Genomic DNA, 18,013 nt, shown 5'->3' on the forward strand with positions numbered 1-18,013 from the left:
GCGAGAGGAGGTCAGGTAGGAGGGCTATAAAAGCACCGGCTCCTTTACTGGAACATGCACTTAATGTCAATCTGGGTATGACTGAAGATTTGGGATGCACAGCAGCCCGCTCCTGTCTGTGAATCCTGTGACTACAGCAGCTCAGTGTGTGAACAAGTATGCTGAGGTAAGTGCATGTGTTGATTTATACAGTCAGGCTTTGTTGTGCATGTGCTCAGCTGCAGATGACAAAGGAATTCACAGCAATAAATGTTTAAATCAAGATGATGTAAATTCAGGGCAATGGAGTGTTTAAAAAATCATGACCAAACTCACTTATTTTTATATTATATAATTCATATAAGAAGACATATTTTGCACCACCTTTGCTTGAATACTGCTGAATAAACTCTGCTTTTGATGGCCTTTGAGAATTCAAATTTCTTGACATATTTCCTTTATATTAGCAGAGGAACTGCTGAGGTAGAGATTGACAAGTCAAAAAGATGCGGAAGTTCCTGGAAGGTCTGAGCTGTTTATTCCTTCTCTGTTGCATCTGCTTGACTGAGTGTCGGGTGCTGAAGTTTGTCATCGCTGTAAGTTTACCCCGCATTTTTTTTCTCCCTCTCCTTTTGTATTCAACTGATAATGATCGCTGCCATTTGAATTGTATTGTTAGAACGCAGTGTAATCACATGCAGGATGTTTACATAATATTACTGACAAGCTTTATTTGTTGCTGGGTAGAATTTGAATGTAATCTGGAGGATACTTCTGATCACATCAGAGTGCTACTACTCTATTGCCACTGATTACACTGCATTTTTCCGCTCGCCGAGTATTATTATATTTACACATTTATGTGACAAAGGATTACTTTGAGTCTAAACTCCAACAGCGTCACGCATATCTCAGCCACCAGCTTTGTTCATAAACCTCTTTGCATATTTTTCTTTCACACTGTTGTTCAACGATAGAATGGGAAAGATGACTGAAGGATTTAAGTGGAAATCACAAATGTTTCTCGTATAATGTCACAAAATTTATTTTTCCTTTTTTTAGGCACATTATTTTTTTTCTCATGTGTGGCCATCACTTTCTGTTTCAAATTTCTGTTATATCACATTGGCAGTTTGCAGCTCATGGTATATCCAGACATTTAGAAATTTGCATAAATTCAAGGTTAGGATCTCTTCTTGACATATTTGTGGAACTTGAATTGTCTCATCTAATAATTGTGTTTGTTTTTATCTGTGCTAATTTGCCCTTTCATAATCTTACTTCACTGCATATCATACTGAAGACTGTACTTCAAATTAATTCAAACTTGACCTTCTTTAACATTAGACTGCTGCACATAAATGAATATATAATAACTAAGAATGAACTGTACATTAGAACGTTCCAGAAGCATGTTTAATACTTCAGTACCAATAATTTAATATAATTGAATTTGATTTGAATAAGATATACCTAATTATTTAATGCTAGCTAGCAGTTAAATTATGTAGAGCTTCTTATGCTTAACTGTATATTAAGTGTGCAGGTCAAGTTCAGTTCAATGTTAAATCCAGTGGAAACAAGTGTTTGTCATCAACATATCTCCAAGAGCAAACTAGTCTATCTTGACTGGACATTGAGGTTGTTTTTTTCACTGACAGTTTCGCTACTGTTAGCACTGTGGCGCTAAAAAGAGTGAATGGGTTTAATCAACCTGTGTTTTACGTCACCGTGCTTAGAAAGCGATGCCTCGGGTTAATCCTGCTAACAGAGCCACTCCAGCATTTGATTCCTCCTGACATCATCAAAATGACTCCTCTGCTCTGTGAACTGTCCGAGATGCTAGGTTTCTATTTCTGACTCCGGTCCCGGGTTGTATTTTTCCCTTAAGTACACCGTGTAATGGCTTGGACAGCACAGCAGTCTTAACATCTGCATCCAAGTGACATAATCTGTTATGACTTTCAAGGTGTTCCGACATGGGGATCGATCGCCCATTGAGTCGTATCCCAGGGATCCTCATGGGGAGGAAGTGTGGGCTCAGGGCTTTGGACAGTTGACTGAGGTACTGGGTTTTATTCTCTGTGTGTGATTAGCATCTTTGCCAGCAAGATTTAACAAGCAAATCAACCAAATACAAAAAAAATAAAAATAATAATAATAATTTTCCCATACCCACATATCCTGTTGAGGCTCATGTGAGCTGCAAAACTGAGTCCCATCTCAACATAAACTGGGGTGACACACTAATCCATAAGAGATGTTCAATAAAGATAAAACTTTATAGAATTTTATAGACTGTGCAATCAAGGCATGAGGTCCTTTAATGTTGAGCTCTTTTGTGTGGTCATAAGCTGCACTATATTCCATTCGCCATGTTATAAAATATGTTTTTTTTATTAAGTCTTTTTATTAAGGAAGAAAATCTTTAAGTTTTAATGTTCAGCTGTCAGGTAATTAACCAGCTTACAGTGAACTTGCTGCCCTGTAGATGGGGTGAAATTTGTTATTTAGTTGAATGTGACTTTAATTCTGCCGAACCTTAAATCAGATTTTAGAAAACACACACACACACACACACACACACACACACACACACACACACACACACACACACACACACACACACACACACAAAAAGCAAATGAATAAGAATAACAGTGATATTTCCCTTCCAGCTGGGCATGAAACAACAGTTTGAGCTAGGCAGGTTTCTTAAGAGGCGCTATGGAAATTTTCTCAGTGAAGACTACGACAACAAAGAGGTAAGTGAACTTCATGGCTGTGTGTGATGATTTTTTCCCCCTCACATATTAGCTGAATTCCCCTGTGAGCCCGCCTGTGTGCTTCCGTGTCACCTAATCCTGTTTTCATGCGTGCCCTCAGCACAACATGTGAAATCAAGTTCATGTGTGGCCAGTAACAGTCTGTAACCACTGTAAACACACTAAGTTAATGAGCATGACTCATAATGGTGATATCACTGGCATTGGCCTTGTAATTTGCTGTAACATGTTGGGTAATCTTGTTCCATGTACAGTGCAGATGGCAGCATGTTGGTACAGTATGCCCCTGGGCTGCATGCTCAGCATACTGTCAGAACTAAGACAGCATTTCTGCTTTTTTCATCCTTTTCCTGCCTGTTCTGTTCCTTTACAATCACTGTCTTCCTTTTTTCTCTTGCTCCCCCCCTCTCCTTCCAATCTCACATCCAGTCCTTTACCCCCCTTCTCTCAAATAACTCGCAATTACCACAAAAATAACTTCTCAGTGTCTGTCATTGGCGATTTGTCGCCCAAGTCTCAGTCAACTTGCACCGTGCTTCTCCCCGCGCTGCCATGTCTGTTTTAATTTGACAAAGGGAAGGGGGAGAAAAAATAAGCATCCTCGGCATCACAGGAACATCCAACCTTATCAGCGTGATTTACTGTGTGCAAAAACCTGACACAGGGTGACAGAGAGATATAGACGAGCGAAGGCTGATGTCAGAAGAGATCACAGCAAGATGGATCTTACCCCCCTCCCGCTCTCATCCGTTTGGATCTTTTCTGACTTCCCTCCTCCTCATGTTAAGGGAATACCTCAGTTAACTTGGGATAAATAGAACTCACTCGTGATACGCTTCAGATTCGTTGGGTGCATCCATTTGGCATCTTTAGAAACTAAATTCTATGCATATCCACTTTGCAAGCCCAAATGCGATCCTTTATACCCAATGTGTGAGTGTGTGTGTGTCCCTTTGGCGCCAGTGACAGCGTGCTATCAGCATTTTAACACCATATTCCCTCCATGTTTTCTAACAGTTATACGTCCGGAGCACTGACTATGACCGCACTCTGATGAGTGCCCAGGCCTGCCTTGCTGGGATGTTTCCCCCATCCAGACGCCCGCCTCCCATCATGCCCCAGTTACTGTGGCGGCCTATTCCAGTGCACACCATCCCCAGGGCTCAGGATAAGGTGGGCTGCTAAGCCATATAAATATTTCCTTTCACACAGCGGCCGTACACAGCTGAAGAGAAACTTGTACAAGTTAATTTGAGTCTCTCTTCGCAGCTTTTAAAGTGTGAAATGAACACAGAATTGTGCCCAGAGGAATTGCAGTACCTGCAGTAAATGTGCATCATTTCCACTGATGTTGTGCTGCACATTGTTTCTGATTTCTCAAGCTGTTGAAGTCTCCAGGCAAAGACTGTCCAAGGTTCAGAGCGCTGATGACGGAGACTTTTGAGAGTCAGCCTTACCAGAGGTTCCTGAGGACTCACCAGGTAAAACAACGGAGCACACACACTCACTCGTACAGAAGCTCATCCTCAGCATCTGTTCGATGACGTGCATGTTCTGCTCACAGCGCAGTTTGCGTTAAACATCACTTTCCCATGAGTCATGGGGCTGTTCACCACTGAAAACCTGCTGTAACTCTGTTTTATATCATCAGAATTATATAATCCAAAGTTGCAGTGAATAATACTCTTCCTCACCTCAGCAGCATCTTTTCTGCCTTTTCGTCCTCCATTCGTGGATCAGCAGACGCCCTGAAATGCACATTTCTGAGGAAACGGTGAAACATATACTTTCACAGTTCCTAGTGCCAATGTTATCAGCACCTCCAGTGGACGTGTTACTTATGCTGTAGACATCGTGCCCTCTCAGTGATTTTTCTCAGGCACGGTGACTCCTCCACTGCCGACATAAAGCTGCACAGTGCAATTTCTCTCACATTCTCCGAGACTCTAATTAACGGTTGGATTGAATTAGATCAAAAATTACAATGAAAAGGTTTTAATTAAACAGAGTCCCATGTGCTGCCTATTAAGGTGGTGTTGGAGATCAAGATTGGGTCTCCTGGATTGAATTTTAACACCCTCTGCTGGAGGCACAGTACTTTCAAGTTACATGCAAGAACCAAAATGGTGCCATGTTTCTTTTTTTTTTTTAAATTGTGTTGTCTGATGAAAGGTTAAAGTCACTACATCAGTACAACTACAGTCATTTGTTAGATTAAGCAGCTGTGTAAAAATAAGGACTTGCAAACTTCAAAAAACATACAGTAGTTTGTTAGTGCACCTGCAAAAACAACCAGAAAAAAAATATATAAATATATTAATAAAAATGTAAATTGAAGCGTTGTTTTCCCTGGAGCTTCATCCTTTGTTCTTTTCCTTGTCTCCACCGTGCAGTACTTTGTGGAGGGACTCTCCAACCACACCGGCTACCCTGTGTCCAAACTGGTTGGCAAAAAAATATGGAGGGTCTATGACACTCTCAACTGTCAGGTATACTTGATATTTCACAGAGCATGTATGCATTAAAACACAATAACACTTGTATCCTGTACTTTACATATGCTCGAATCACTGATCCTAATAGCAGCTGCAGAGCAGAGAGAGTCGCAGAGAAAGAGGGAGAAAAGCTCTGCAAAGGGATGGGGAGGCGGTGGGCGTGTGGGGAAATAATTTTTATACATACAGTAAGACATGAATAGGACAACATATTGAAATGATAATTAAAGAATTATGGGATGGGTGGATTCTAGGCCAGGTTGAATACGCTCATTCACACTTGCAAAATGAGCATCTGTTATCTTCGGGCCGCTGCTAAAAATAGCCGGGATAATAGAAACGATGAAATACAGCCATTTAAACCGGCTGTTGTGATTCATATGTTGTGTAATGTGATTATTAGCGCGATGCGGTGTAATGAATGTTATTCTCTTTTGCGCAGAGGATCCATAACTTGACTCTCCCACGCTGGGCCACCCAAGACGTCCTGGACACCCTGAAGAGGATAGCATCCTTTGAGGTCATGTACAGCATCCTCAGCCACAAGCGCAAAGACAAGGCCCGGCTCTCCGGAGGTGGGCATTTAAATTAAAGCAGAGGCAATTTATTTAGAGGCGGTGTTGTGACAAAAATGTGATTAGAGCAAAAAAATATATATATTTCTCCGCAAAATCTGATGTTGTGACTGCTGGCTGAGGCTTTGTTGACGCCTCAGACAGTGTAAAGTGTGGGGTCAGGTTCCTCAAAAAGCACATTAGCACATATGAGCTAATGACATAGATGATTATGTGCTAAGACAAGATGCTCAACAAGGTCAAAAGGATTGTGCTGATATCTGGGGAAATTCCATTTGCACTGTTGACACTGTGTTAATTTACCAGGGGTTCTGCTGAACGCCATCCTGAGGAATTTCTCCAAGGCTGTGGAGCAAGGCAGCTCTCTTAAATTCATTATGTACTCAGCTGTAAGTGAAAGTGTTTGGCCACATAGAGTAAACACATTTCTAAGCTGTCTTCGCATAGCGTATCTGCTCATCTCTTTACTGCTGTGATGTTTGTTTCTCATTCCAGCATGACTCCACACTCATCACCCTCCAGGCGGCTCTGGACGTGTACAACGGCCTCCTCCCTCCTTACGCTGCCTGTCAGCTCTTTGAGTTCTACCAGGAGTATGATGGGTAATGACTTCCCTTCTCCTTCCTTCTGCCTTCTCCTTGCATATTCAAGTGCACAATCTAGGTCAGTTAGCAAAATCCCCACCACATGTTGAAGAACTGCATTCCGCCATTTAACCGCCGCACTATAAAGCTTTTTTTTTTGTTTTCCTTTTCAATTTCAATGAAAAGCTGGCAGAGATCCAGGGCCGCAACAGCCAAATTAGCACACGATACAAACCAAATTTACATAACACTTACCGTAATTGTGTGTCATCTCATTGTCTTCGTCCTAATAATTCCCTAGGTCCTATTCTGTGGAGCTGTATTACCGCAATGACTCCTGGCAGGAGCCCTATCCCAACCCTGTGCCAGGATGCAACGGGCTAAACCCCTGCCCTTTGTCCATGTTCAATGAGCTGGTGCGGGAGGTGGTGGCAGACGACTGGCAGGCTGAGTGTGGCTTCAGGACTAAATGGTCGGGCACAGGTGAAGATTTTTTTCCCATATTCTCAGTCAGAGATGGACAGAGTACTCGACCCCAGTACTTGAGTAAGAGTACAAATACTACTGGTCAAAATTTACTCCGTTACAAGTAAAAGTAGCTCAGTCGACATGTTACTCGAGTAAGAGTAAAAAAGTACTTGCTTTTAAAGGTATTTAAGTATCCAAGAGTACATGCTTTTAAATTTACTTTAAGTAAAAGTAAGAGTAAAGAGTAAATTTCTTATTTTTCACATTAATGAATTACTATAATTTTTTCTAAATGAATTTAAAGCAGAAGTAAACGAGCCGGTCGTTTTGGCTAACTTCCTGTCAGCAGATGGAGTTAGCAGTCCCCGCCCTCGTCCCTACGTCACCACATTCACACGCATCCCTTGGCTGCACACACAGAGAGGACCGCCCCTTTATGCCGTTCTCTCTCCTCATTGGATAAAGGTTGTAGGATACAAGGAAAGTTTTCTCCTTGGCTTACAGCAGAGCAGAGTGACTGACAGACCCATGTTTCAGACCAAACACTCTATATAAGTGATTGCTGTCGGAAGATATAACTATTTAAGACTTATATTAACACAAACATTCCGTTTACTTCTGCTTTAAGGACCTTTTAACTCTTGTTTCTGAGAATGAACTCTTTGAAACCACCTGCACTGATGTGCTGCTTTTAGGGGTTAGGGTTTCCTTCTTTGACAAACACAGCTTGTGTCCAATAGGATTTTAGAAAAAAAAGAGCAGACCTGAAAGTAACGAGTAATTTTCAGCCTTCCTAGAAATTAACTCGAGTAAAAGTAAAAATATTTGTCTTGGAAATGTATTCAAGTAAGAGTAATAAGTACCAAAGATATCTAATACTCAAGTAAAGTACAAATCCTCTGGATATATACAGTAGTACTCAAGTAAATTTACGACCGTTACTGTCCACCACTGCTCTCAGTCTCAGTGCTCCTATCTGAACACATGCTACTGCCAACGCCTCACTGCAATATGTTTTATTCCAGTTTTCACTTCGGGGACCAGTGTGGGGGATTTTCTGCACAGACTGTCTGATTTAAAAATATCATGGCTTTTTTGGAAATCTTCCAAAACGTTTCATATTCACATGTACCTAAACAGGGTTTGTCGTCCCCCACAGGTGTCATAACAGCTCTTGCAGTTGCCGTGGGTCTCCTGGCAGTGGCGCTGTTGTTCAGCATAGGAGTGGTGCTCCACAGGAGGAGAGGGCGCTACTCCAGGGAGGTGTAATGCAGAAGACTGGTGCCAAAAATACTAAAAGGTGCTTCTCAGCTGTGGAAACAGCTCTAATAATAATGTGCCATGTATTTTGATAATTCAGATCCTGACTGTGTGAGTGTGTGGGAGGTTTGTGAGCTCTTTTCCTCCAGCTACCATGAAGTGTGGATGTGGAGAGAATTTAACAGAGAAATAAAACGTGGAGACGACAAACTAGTCTTTACAGCTGGCAGCACTAGGTTTTATTTGATTCACTCTTGACAGTGTGAACTCAACTACATAGTAACATTCACTGTTCACTCACTGTTTGGTTCATATTATTTCACATTCGTTGCTGTTCGGTTTCTCACTGCTTGTCTGGATTGGTGGCGACTGGAATAAAGAGACAGAAGCTGAGTGTTAGGTTTTGTTTAAATACTTTGTGTGTTGAAATATATTTTTGGCAAGAATAAAGGTGTGTTTTTCAAGTCAACTTTTTTTCTTTTTAAATCAATAACAAGCATATAAAAAAGGAAACAGAGTGTTCAAATTGCAGAAAGTCTCCTCTATCATCCCTCCCACCCTTCGCAGCCCTTTATGTCCCCTGTCCTCACCTCGGACATCCAGCTTGCACTCAACCTCATCCTTGCCCAGGTCATTGACAGCCATGCAGGAGTATTTGCCTCCGTCGAAGGGGCTTGGCTTACGAATGTTGAGGGTCAACACTCCCTGGTTGTTTTGCATCAAGAACTTGGGATCGTCACCGATGATCATTTTGTTCTTCATCCAGGTAATCTTAGGCTAAGAAACAGAGAAGGCAAATTAGAAAAAAAAACAGGTACAGTAAAATGTCTTCGATATTATGAATTTTATTTTTTATTATGCTTTTTTTTGCTTTGTGTTAGGCCTCTTGATGATTAGGACTTCAGTGCAGTAAGGAGCCCTGTGCATCTAACAGCAGACGTCACATCTTGATTTGCTTATAACAAGTGGCACTGTCATCCTCCTGTGAATCAGCCACCACAGGCTATTTTAACAAGCGTGTTTACCTTGGGGAAGCCTTTGACAGAGCAAGTGATGGCAGTGCTGTACCCGGCCACTACAGATCTGTCAACCAGGGGCTGAGTAAACTTGGGCATACAGTTCATGTCCTTCTCCTTGTAGGGGTTTGCTTTCATATCCAGGCCTGTTGAGAGGAGTAAACGTAGTCAGCCCCGATAAATCAGAGGAGAAAGGTGGCTCTCTCTCTCTCTCTCTCATACACACACACACACCTGTCTTAACAATGGTGGCTGTGTTCTTGCTGAAGCGTGGCTCCTCACTCTTGCCACAGAGGTTTTCACTGTAGACACGGAACTGGTACTCATTGCCCATGATCAGATCTGAAGCTGTGCAGTTTGTCCGTCTGTTGTGTTCATAAACGGTGAACCATTCCTGAGCAGAGAAAGGAAAAAAGAGTGAAATGATTAGGTTAAACCGTAAACGCCACATAACCCTGAACCTAGTTCACTCTATATATTGTGTACATAGTTTTTTTTAATAGTTTTGTATATATTTCATCTTTATTTTTTATAGTTACTATCGTATTTTTAGTACTTTTACTGGTAACACTATATAAGTACACAGTATTAAGCATTAAGCATTATACTGAATTCATCATTTATAACACATGAATACTCATTAGTATGTTAAAACATTTTTACTCATCATTGATAAGCACTACGTAAATGTATTTATAAACTACATTCTAATGAGTATTCATGTGTTATAAATGAAGAATTCAGTATTTATTAATGCTTAATAGCGTGTACTTATTATAAAGTGTTACCCTTTTACTTATTTAACTGTCCCTCCACCATGTCAAATTATTTGTTGATGTAATAACTACTTTGTTTAAATTCTGAAGTTGAAGCCAGGTTTCCTCACCTTGGTCTTCAGTTCTGACTTCTGGATAGTGTATCCTGAAATGTCACAGTTGCCATCATCTTTTGGGGGTTCCCACTCCAGTGCAGCATTGAAGCCCCAGACTTCGGTCACCCTTACGTTAAGAGGAGGTCCAGGCTTATCTGTGTGAATTAAACATTGGTGTCATATTTTAGTATAGTCTGGGTGAATTTCTAATTTTTCACTCCTAAATTAAAAAAGCCAGCATGAATCATCATGACAGCACCGTACCAATAATCCTGATGTTGATGGAGGCTCTGTCCTCCAGGTTCTCAATCTGGAGAACCAGCTCATATGTTCCTGAGTGCTCTCTCTCTGCTGAGCGGATGAAGAGGATGGTGTCCACATTGGAGCTGCGGACGTTGACCATCTTGGGGTCGAGGGGTTGGCCGTCTTTGTACCAGGTCGCGACAGGACGTGGCTTACCCTGCGAGACAAATGCAGAGTGCAACAGTTGATTGGCCTCAGGCTGTTTTACCAAAGATGTGACATTTACTCTTTCATAATGGCCAATGGCACAAAAAAAAAATATTCTATTGAAAGATTATGGCACAGTTTGGTTCTAGCCATTTTCCGTCTTCCTGTCATTATTTTGTTGTTTGTCTCTCTCACCTGGAAGGGGATGGTCAGGTTGATCTTCTCTCCCACTTTCCTGATGTACTTTGTTCTGAGGTCACGAGGGAGGCGGATCTTTGGATGTTCTAAAGCGGAAAGAGACGTCCCATTAAAACCAGACACATCTCATTAAAGGACACTGTGGTACTGCACTGCAAAAACTCAAAATCTTACCAAGAATATTTGTCTTATTTCTAGTCAAAAAATCTCATTATACTTAAAATAAGACTCATCACCTTAAAAAGTAGCTTGTTTTTAGACACGTTTTACTTCTTTCAAGCATATTTTCACTTAAAATAATCGATAGTGGGGAAAGTTTTTCTTTCTTATTACAAGCACAAAAAAACTTGCTTTCACTGTCAGATTTTTCTACTTATTTAAAGTGAAAATTTGTTTGAAACAAGTGAAAATGATCTAAAAAACAAGTTAATTTTTAGGTGATGAGTATTATTTTAAGTGGAAAGAGATTAGTTTTGACTAGAAATGAGACATTTTGACAAGAAATAAGACAAATATTCTTGGAAAGATTTTGAGTTTTTGCAGTGTGTGTATATTAGCCCATACTGAGTACTCGAATTGAATAAATCGACCAACTCACCGACGATCTCACGGATGGTGACGGGCTGCCCCAGCGTAGCGGGAGGACTGCGTCCAGCGATGTTTACTGCCACCACCCTGAAGTTGATCTTTTCTCCCACGGGGAGGCCACGCACCACGTATCCCTGTCTCTCACAGATGTCCTTGTTTGCCACCACCCACTCAGTGTCTACAATGAAATAGTATATCACAATGAGTGGGATTGAGTCTTAGTGCTTGTTGTGTTTTTGTTCTGCCATTATATATTGTTGTCTTGTGTGTGTAAAGTGGTTTTAAATGGGTTTAAATTGTCCGTGAATGTTTATGTTATTACACAATGAGCATAATGTGCATTTTTATCACCTCCTTCCTTGCAGTACTCAATAACGTAGCCATCCAGGCCTCCAGCTCCAACTTTCTCTGGGGCGAGCCACTTCAGGCTGCATGTGCTGTCTGTCACGTCATGCACCGTCAGGCGCATTGGCTCGCTAGTTGGGGCTGAGGGTGACAGAGAGAGAGACACTCAAGAGACCCGCTGACAGAGAATGGGTGATGCACAAAGGCAGGGACAAGGAAGAGGCAGAAAAAGAGCAAGTAAAGATGGCTGTGGGACATACCGATAGGCATGAAGGGTTTGGAGTTGAGACTGGGCTGAGACATGCCAATGCTGTTGACAGCGAAAACTCTCATCTCATAGAGGACGCCCTCAATCATCCTCTTGGCCTCATACGTAGTCGACTCATATACATCAAAGTTGAGCTTTGTCCATCTGGAGGAACCTTTCTTCTTCCTCTCCATGAGATAACCTGTTGATGTAAAAACACAGTGAGCATAGAAAAGTCTAGAATATGAATTCAAGACAAATTAGGAAGTATTCGTACTTCCTGAACATGTGTGGAGCGAGAACAATCAATTCCTCACCTTTAATTGCTGCACCACCATCAAATTTAGGAGGGTCCCAAGTGATGGTGGCGCAGTCCTCTCCAACGCCGGTGCATTTCACATGCTCAGGGGGGTCAGGCACATCTAAAGTAATGATAAAAATAATAATAATCAAAAATTAGCTTCAAGATGCATCAGGAAATATAGACATCACACCACATCAGTTACTTTGATGTTAAAGGGATAGTTCACCCAAAATTCAAATTTCACTCATTATCTACTCACCCTCATGTCGACTAAGAGCTGTGAGAATTTTCAGAGTCCTCCGTCCCTTGTCTGAGTTACGGGGGGGTCCGCGCAGCAGTATTTGTCCATATAATGGTTGTCAATGGATACCAACTTTCTTCATCCAAAAACATCCAAAAACATCCAAATACCTCCATACTGCTCGTCTGTAATGTCCCTCTTGTATTGAAGCCCCGACATGAGAAATTGTTCCGCCGGTCAGTGCAAATCACGCGAGATTTGCACGGACACAGGAAGAGCAGTGAACCGAGACACTGGGAGCTTCCGCTACAAACAAGCTTAAAATATAGACTTATTTAATTTTTTTCGGAACAATTTCTCATGTCAGGGCTTCAATACAAGAGGGATATTACAGACGAGCAGTATGGAGGTATTTGGATGTTTTTTGGTGTGTCTTTTTGGATGAAGAAAGTTGGTATCCATTGAGAACCATTATATGGACAAATATTGCTGCGCGGACCCCCCCGTAACTCAGAGAAGGAACGGAGGACTCTGAAAATTCTCACAGCTCTTAGTCGACATGAGGGTGAGTAGATAATGAGTGAAATTTGAATTTTGGGTGAACTATCCCTTTAACTGTACTTACCCACAATCTTCACAAACAGCATGGCCTTGTCCTCTCCAGCAGGGTTGGTCACAACAATGGTGTATTTGCCCTCATCCTCCCTCTCTGCACCCTCTATGACGAAGCAGCTCAGGTCTTTCCTTGCCTCCACCCTCACGCGCCCTTCAGTCTCTGTGATTGGCTAATGAACAGGAAATTGCAGCAGTTTTGTAATGTGAATTGACATAATAATAGGTTTATGAGAAACAGGAGAATTAGTGCCGGGTTACTTTATTTCTGTTATTCCAGAGTGGCTCTTAACTTTGGGGCCAGCTACAGGGGAGACTGGGCCACCAGACGGACACTTAAGCGCCAATTGGGGTGATGATGTTTCTTTGGCAGCACAAAATGACACATAGGTGTAATACTAGAGCACAATAAGAAGCAGTCTCACTGGGGAACAGTCATATCCTGCTCCCAATCAAAAAAAGCACTTGGCTTCTTGGACCGAAAACATCCGGAGCAGTGTATTTTCATGTAACCCTCTGCCTGTAGGCACAGAAAATCCCAATGGTTGATCAAATCTCAACTGAACCTTGTTTTTGTTTTGTTATTTTCATGTGAGGTAACATTTAACTGCAGAGATAGTGAGAAAATGGGAGAGGGGACAGAGAGAAGAGGACAAACACACTGCAGTGACATGTTGACTGGACATCCTGCTGACCTCACATCATCATGGATGCCATGATTGTAAATAAATGACGCGGTTGACATTTCTGTTGACATTTTCTTTGACATGGTTTCACATTAATTTTGCCACTCATTTTATTTGTGCACATCTATGACAAGGTATGCAAACCCTAACCCCAAGCCTTATCACACTCTTACTTGATCCCCCTTTGACCAGACCACGGTGGGCGCTGGTTCTCCTGTGATCTCCACATCCAGTCGGAGCTTGTTGCCGGCCACCACAATAATAGTGTTCTGGGAGACCATGCTTCCAGTGGTGTCCAAGTGGATCTTTGGAGGATCTGGTTTATGTATAACACAGAAAGATGGAAAACAGAGAAGAGTGTGTGGAAGTTGGCTTATTACACAACATAAAATGGTTTCAAGTCATTTGTAAACTAAAGCAATTTAAGGCCACTCACCTTGTCTGGGCACATAGTCGATCTTAATTTCTGTTTTGGAGAAAAGAAAAAGAGGTTGACAACATTATTCAGGCTGATGATTAATGCACCCACAGTAACTCCTTTATAATAATTCTGTCTTTCTCACCCAGGAAGTTGAGTTTGGCAGAAAGTGACAGAGCGTATCCGTCAGGAATAAATGTGTAGTCTCCAGCATCCTCTGGCTTCACATCGTCAATAGTGAGTCGGTGAAACCTGAAGCAACGGAGATGATACGACGAGGGGAAACATGTGCCTCATGATATAAAGTGTCCTAATATTTGTTCTGTCATCTGCGTGTATCTGCCACACATCTTCGTACCTTCCGATGTGAGACATTTTGATGCGGTCGCTTGGCAAAACCTCCACTCCATCTTTGAACCACTTTCCTGTGACCTTGTCATCAGACACCTCGCACTTGAACATGGCCTGGTCCGTCGCCTTCACCGTCAGATCGGCAATGTCCTGCAGCACTTCCAGTTCCTTCTCTGAATGAGACATTGGAAACCACAGGAGAAGCGTTCAGGCAGGAAACAGAGTGAGTGAAGGTGCGGGGAGGGGGGCTAAGGTTCATGATGGTAACATCCTGCCACCCACTGCCATGAGCTGTTAGTTTGTTTACAAAGAGAGGCGTTAAGCCCTTGGGCCAGCAGTTAATTCAGCTGCATCCTCACTGAGCAGCACACACTTGGATGGCAGAAAAGCCAAACTAAATATAGTAATTCTAAAATACAACCTTCAGACTTTCATTAGTAGTTTCCTCTTAACAAATGTTACCAAAAGAAACTCCTTCATTGTTATCTTTATTATAATTATCATTTGCATTTAAAGGGATAGTAGCATTTTTTAAAAGTGGAGTTGTATGATCTACAAATAGCCCCTAAGTAGGACTGGAAAAAATTATATTATAGCGAACAATGGAACTGTGTATTTTTTTTTCAGGTAAAACCTCTTTTAGGCCGCGAAAATAGGCCGTTTCTTTGGGTCTGTTCACAACACTGTATGTTGTAAATCTCTGGGCAGGGCTATGGGCTGGCGTTGCTAACGGGAGGAGTGCAGAGAGTCTTCTACTGCAATTAAAGTACTTGGGGGCTATTTGTAGATCATACAATCCCCCTTTTAAAAAAATGCTACTATCCCTTTAAATACGCTGCACAATCAGTCAAAAATTAAATAAAAACTTAATGAGATTGATGTGGTACCTTCCACTTCCAGCTCTCCTTTGGTGTGCCCCCCGTTTGTCCAGGCGTGGTACATTCCGATGTCATCCAGCGTGGCCTCCTGGATGATGAGTGTGTGCTTCTTTCCATCCTTCTTGAAGCGATACTTGGTATCTTTGTCCCTGTGAAGCTCTATATCCTCAAAGAACCTGGGAATGAATATAAAATGAGTGTCTCTCTTTGAAAGATGTCGCTGCTAAATATTTCATACCAAATCAGAACAGTAAACCTGTGTCTGATGTGAATTTACCAGCCACACTCACATTTCAACCACTCACTGTTAAAAATTGCTCTGGGAAATATGAATGGGCTTTGCATTCATCAATGAGAGATGATAAAAATAAATTCTGTGCCAAGGGAAGGATACTACAGTACGTGTCCATGAAAGAAAATCCTACACACACTGTGAGGTCTTACATCATCACCTTCGAGCATATTTATCCTATATTTGTCTTTGGATCGATTGCTGCTTTCACGTGTTAACTGATACTAATTTTTTTGTTCCCAGCAATTGAAAATATTAACAAATACAAAGAAATGACGAAATAATGCTTTAAATTCAGACTTTCCGAGCTACTCAGCATTCAGGGCAAGTCTTCAGATTCAATTTAACATGTTCCCGATCTCCTTAGGAGATAATACATTTAAGTTTGATTCGATTTTACGAAGAACATAAGTCTGTCTGCTGCAGTTGATGTAAAGCATAAAGGCACAAATCGGTTATGGCTCTTAGAACAGTGGTGGGTTTGTCAGAGCAGATCATTGCATGTAATTATGTATGTAAATGATGTCTTATTTGAACATGAGGAGTCAAGTGATGGTGTATTATAGAATTCAAAAATGTGATGCACACAGCAGATCAGCACGTCAGATAACAAAGCGAGGGCTCCAAGCATGTATTGCAGGGCTGTCGAAGTTAATGCGATAAAAATGTGTGAATGACAATTTCTTTTACCACCACAATAGCACAATTGTTTTTATTTTTTATTTCTATTTTATTTCTTTAAATGTGTGCTTAAGTTGCCAGCTCACTCGCAAGCGAAACTGTCACAGCTAACACCAAACAGATGGTGACGTCATATTGTTATTATTTGAGCTTTTTTTTTTTAATGAAAATGATACAAATAAACTTATTAAACTAAAAATATCCCTTTAAGATACATTTTGAACAGAAAAAAACAACAATGCAATTTTAATTTTCAGTTAATCATGAATAACTCTGGACCCTTGTGAGATTAATTAATTGGGATTGAATATTAATATCAATTGACAACTCAAGATTGCAATTTTATCTAATATGATCTGATATGTATAGCAGCTCAGAAACTACATACAACATGCCACTGCAAGACCGGCTTTCTCCTGTTTGAAGAACAGGAAGTAGTTTAATTGTATTCTGGCAGGGATTAGAGCCACATCCTGAAGATGACTCAAGCTGGGTTGATCCTATTACGCTAAAGTACTGGGATGTTTACTGACCACATGACATGGGCACCCTCCTCCGACACCTCGATCTCAAACTCCACTCTCTCTCCCACGACCACGTGATAGTCATCCATCAGCTTGGTGATGGTCACGGGGGGCTCTGGATGGAGACAGAAACATTCATGAATCGAGCAGAAGAAAGAAACTGTTGGCAGAATCCTGCTGATAAAGTGTCAAGTGTAAAGAGATGGAGGACCTTTGACGAACACCTCTGTGAAACTCTTGTCCTCGCCAATCACGCACTCGTACGCAGCATCATCAGCCAGGGTGGTCTTATTGATAGTAAGTGTTCTGACATTGCCGACTGCCTCAATGACATACCTTGAAGAGTGACAGATTGAAAGTCAAACCACAGTCTCTGGGTCAAAGTTCCTTTAGCCAAAATCTTAGTAACAAATGCCTTTCAAAATAATCTCTAATATGAAGTTTAAAACTAACAAACAAATCCTTTAACATTAATTATTCACTATTTTGTAAACATTTTTTGTCTAATCTATGATTCTTCTTCACATTAAGACTTGTAAATGTAGAATTTGAATAGTCTTTGTCCTGAGGCTTAGCATTAGTCTAGATGGGGCCTATGATGTCGTAGCAGTGCAAATTGCTTAAGCCACAGGGAGGCTTCTTGTGACCGCACCTAAAAATAAACGTGTTGATGGCAGTGTCATTTCAGCGTATGGCTTTGTGGCAGAGATAATTTTAACTCGATATTTTAAAGCATTGCCCATTAAGTCCAACTGAGCTTGATGACTAATATGATACAACCTCACACTGCTGGCTAATTGAGAAAATGTCCCACATGGGACTAAATGTGTGTGTGTGTGTGTGCTTTGAGACATGTACTTGGCTGAGGGTTTGATCTCCTGGCCATTCTTCAACCATTTCACCTGGGCGTTGGGATCGACCACCTCACATTTCAAGACGATCTTCTTGCCCTTTTCCACCGAGTAACAATCGTCGAGCTTCTTCAGGAAAGCTGGTGTAGCAGACAAAAAGGAGGGAATTAGGAACAATGAATGAATGGTTCATGAAAACCTTCCTCTAATTTACTCTGCCCAGTTTTGTAAGGCCTTTTGTCTCCTCCGCCTCTTCTCCCTGAGGTAAAATCTCACTTCACAGTTCATTTCCTCCATATTTCAAATGCTCTCC

General features: G+C 41.4%; 2 protein-coding genes across 6 annotated transcripts in view; one reads left to right on the forward strand and one right to left on the reverse strand.

The window, feature by feature from the left end:
* On the forward strand, positions 1-8,984 carry LOC146968053 (testicular acid phosphatase homolog). Of its 2 annotated transcripts, none has more exons than XM_085762126.1 (12): positions 1-166; positions 447-575; positions 1,949-2,044; positions 2,658-2,744; positions 3,783-3,938; positions 4,148-4,246; positions 5,159-5,254; positions 5,703-5,835; positions 6,142-6,224; positions 6,331-6,437; positions 6,721-6,902; positions 8,047-8,984. In XM_085762126.1, the coding sequence occupies exons 2-12, from the start codon at positions 486-488 to the stop codon at positions 8,154-8,156; spliced, it is 1,239 nt and encodes a 412-aa protein (XP_085618252.1). In that variant the 5' UTR covers positions 1-166; positions 447-485; the 3' UTR covers positions 8,157-8,984. The 2 variants fall into 2 exon arrangements, with proteins under 2 accessions (XP_085618252.1, XP_085618253.1); XM_085762127.1 differs by having other exon boundaries at positions 65-166; positions 450-575; positions 8,047-8,273.
* Positions 8,362-18,013, reverse strand: part of mybpc2b (myosin binding protein Cb) — a 23,056-nt gene continuing 13,404 nt past the window's right edge. For all 4 annotated transcript variants that reach the window (XM_085762125.1, XM_085762124.1, XM_085762122.1 and 1 more), the window contains 20 exons: positions 17,708-17,840; positions 17,061-17,185; positions 16,859-16,964; positions 15,362-15,528; positions 14,482-14,647; positions 14,269-14,375; positions 14,142-14,171; positions 13,879-14,021; positions 13,033-13,192; positions 12,180-12,284; positions 11,876-12,064; positions 11,622-11,756; positions 11,281-11,448; positions 10,680-10,768; positions 10,299-10,494; positions 10,050-10,189; positions 9,398-9,557; positions 9,173-9,309; positions 8,738-8,924; positions 8,362-8,516 (listed from right to left, as the gene is read on the reverse strand). In XM_085762125.1, coding sequence (XP_085618251.1) covers positions 8,491-8,516; positions 8,738-8,924; positions 9,173-9,309; positions 9,398-9,557; positions 10,050-10,189; positions 10,299-10,494; positions 10,680-10,768; positions 11,281-11,448; positions 11,622-11,756; positions 11,876-12,064; positions 12,180-12,284; positions 13,033-13,192; positions 13,879-14,021; positions 14,142-14,171; positions 14,269-14,375; positions 14,482-14,647; positions 15,362-15,528; positions 16,859-16,964; positions 17,061-17,185; positions 17,708-17,840 — 2,669 coding nt within the window. In that variant the 3' untranslated portion in view covers positions 8,362-8,490. The remainder of the gene's footprint in view (positions 8,517-8,737; positions 8,925-9,172; positions 9,310-9,397; positions 9,558-10,049; positions 10,190-10,298; positions 10,495-10,679; positions 10,769-11,280; positions 11,449-11,621; positions 11,757-11,875; positions 12,065-12,179; positions 12,285-13,032; positions 13,193-13,878; positions 14,022-14,141; positions 14,172-14,268; positions 14,376-14,481; positions 14,648-15,361; positions 15,529-16,858; positions 16,965-17,060; positions 17,186-17,707; positions 17,841-18,013) is intronic.

Source organism: Trachurus japonicus, chromosome 19 (assembly GCF_045865225.1).
Source record: "Trachurus japonicus isolate A0001 chromosome 19, Traja_1.0".
Lineage (NCBI taxonomy): Eukaryota > Metazoa > Chordata > Actinopteri > Carangiformes > Carangidae > Trachurus > Trachurus japonicus.

Excerpts from the sequence above, each read along its gene's own strand:
- LOC146968053 (XM_085762126.1), top strand. The coding sequence starts at position 486 with ATGCGGAAGTTCCTGGAAGGTCTGAGCTGTTTATTCCTTCTCTGTTGC. Across the intron at positions 5,255-5,702 it reads ATGACACTCTCAACTGTCAG|AGGATCCATAACTTGACTCT; the intron begins GTATACTTGATA and ends TCTTTTGCGCAG. Across the intron at positions 6,438-6,720 it reads TTCTACCAGGAGTATGATGG|GTCCTATTCTGTGGAGCTGT; the intron begins GTAATGACTTCC and ends ATAATTCCCTAG.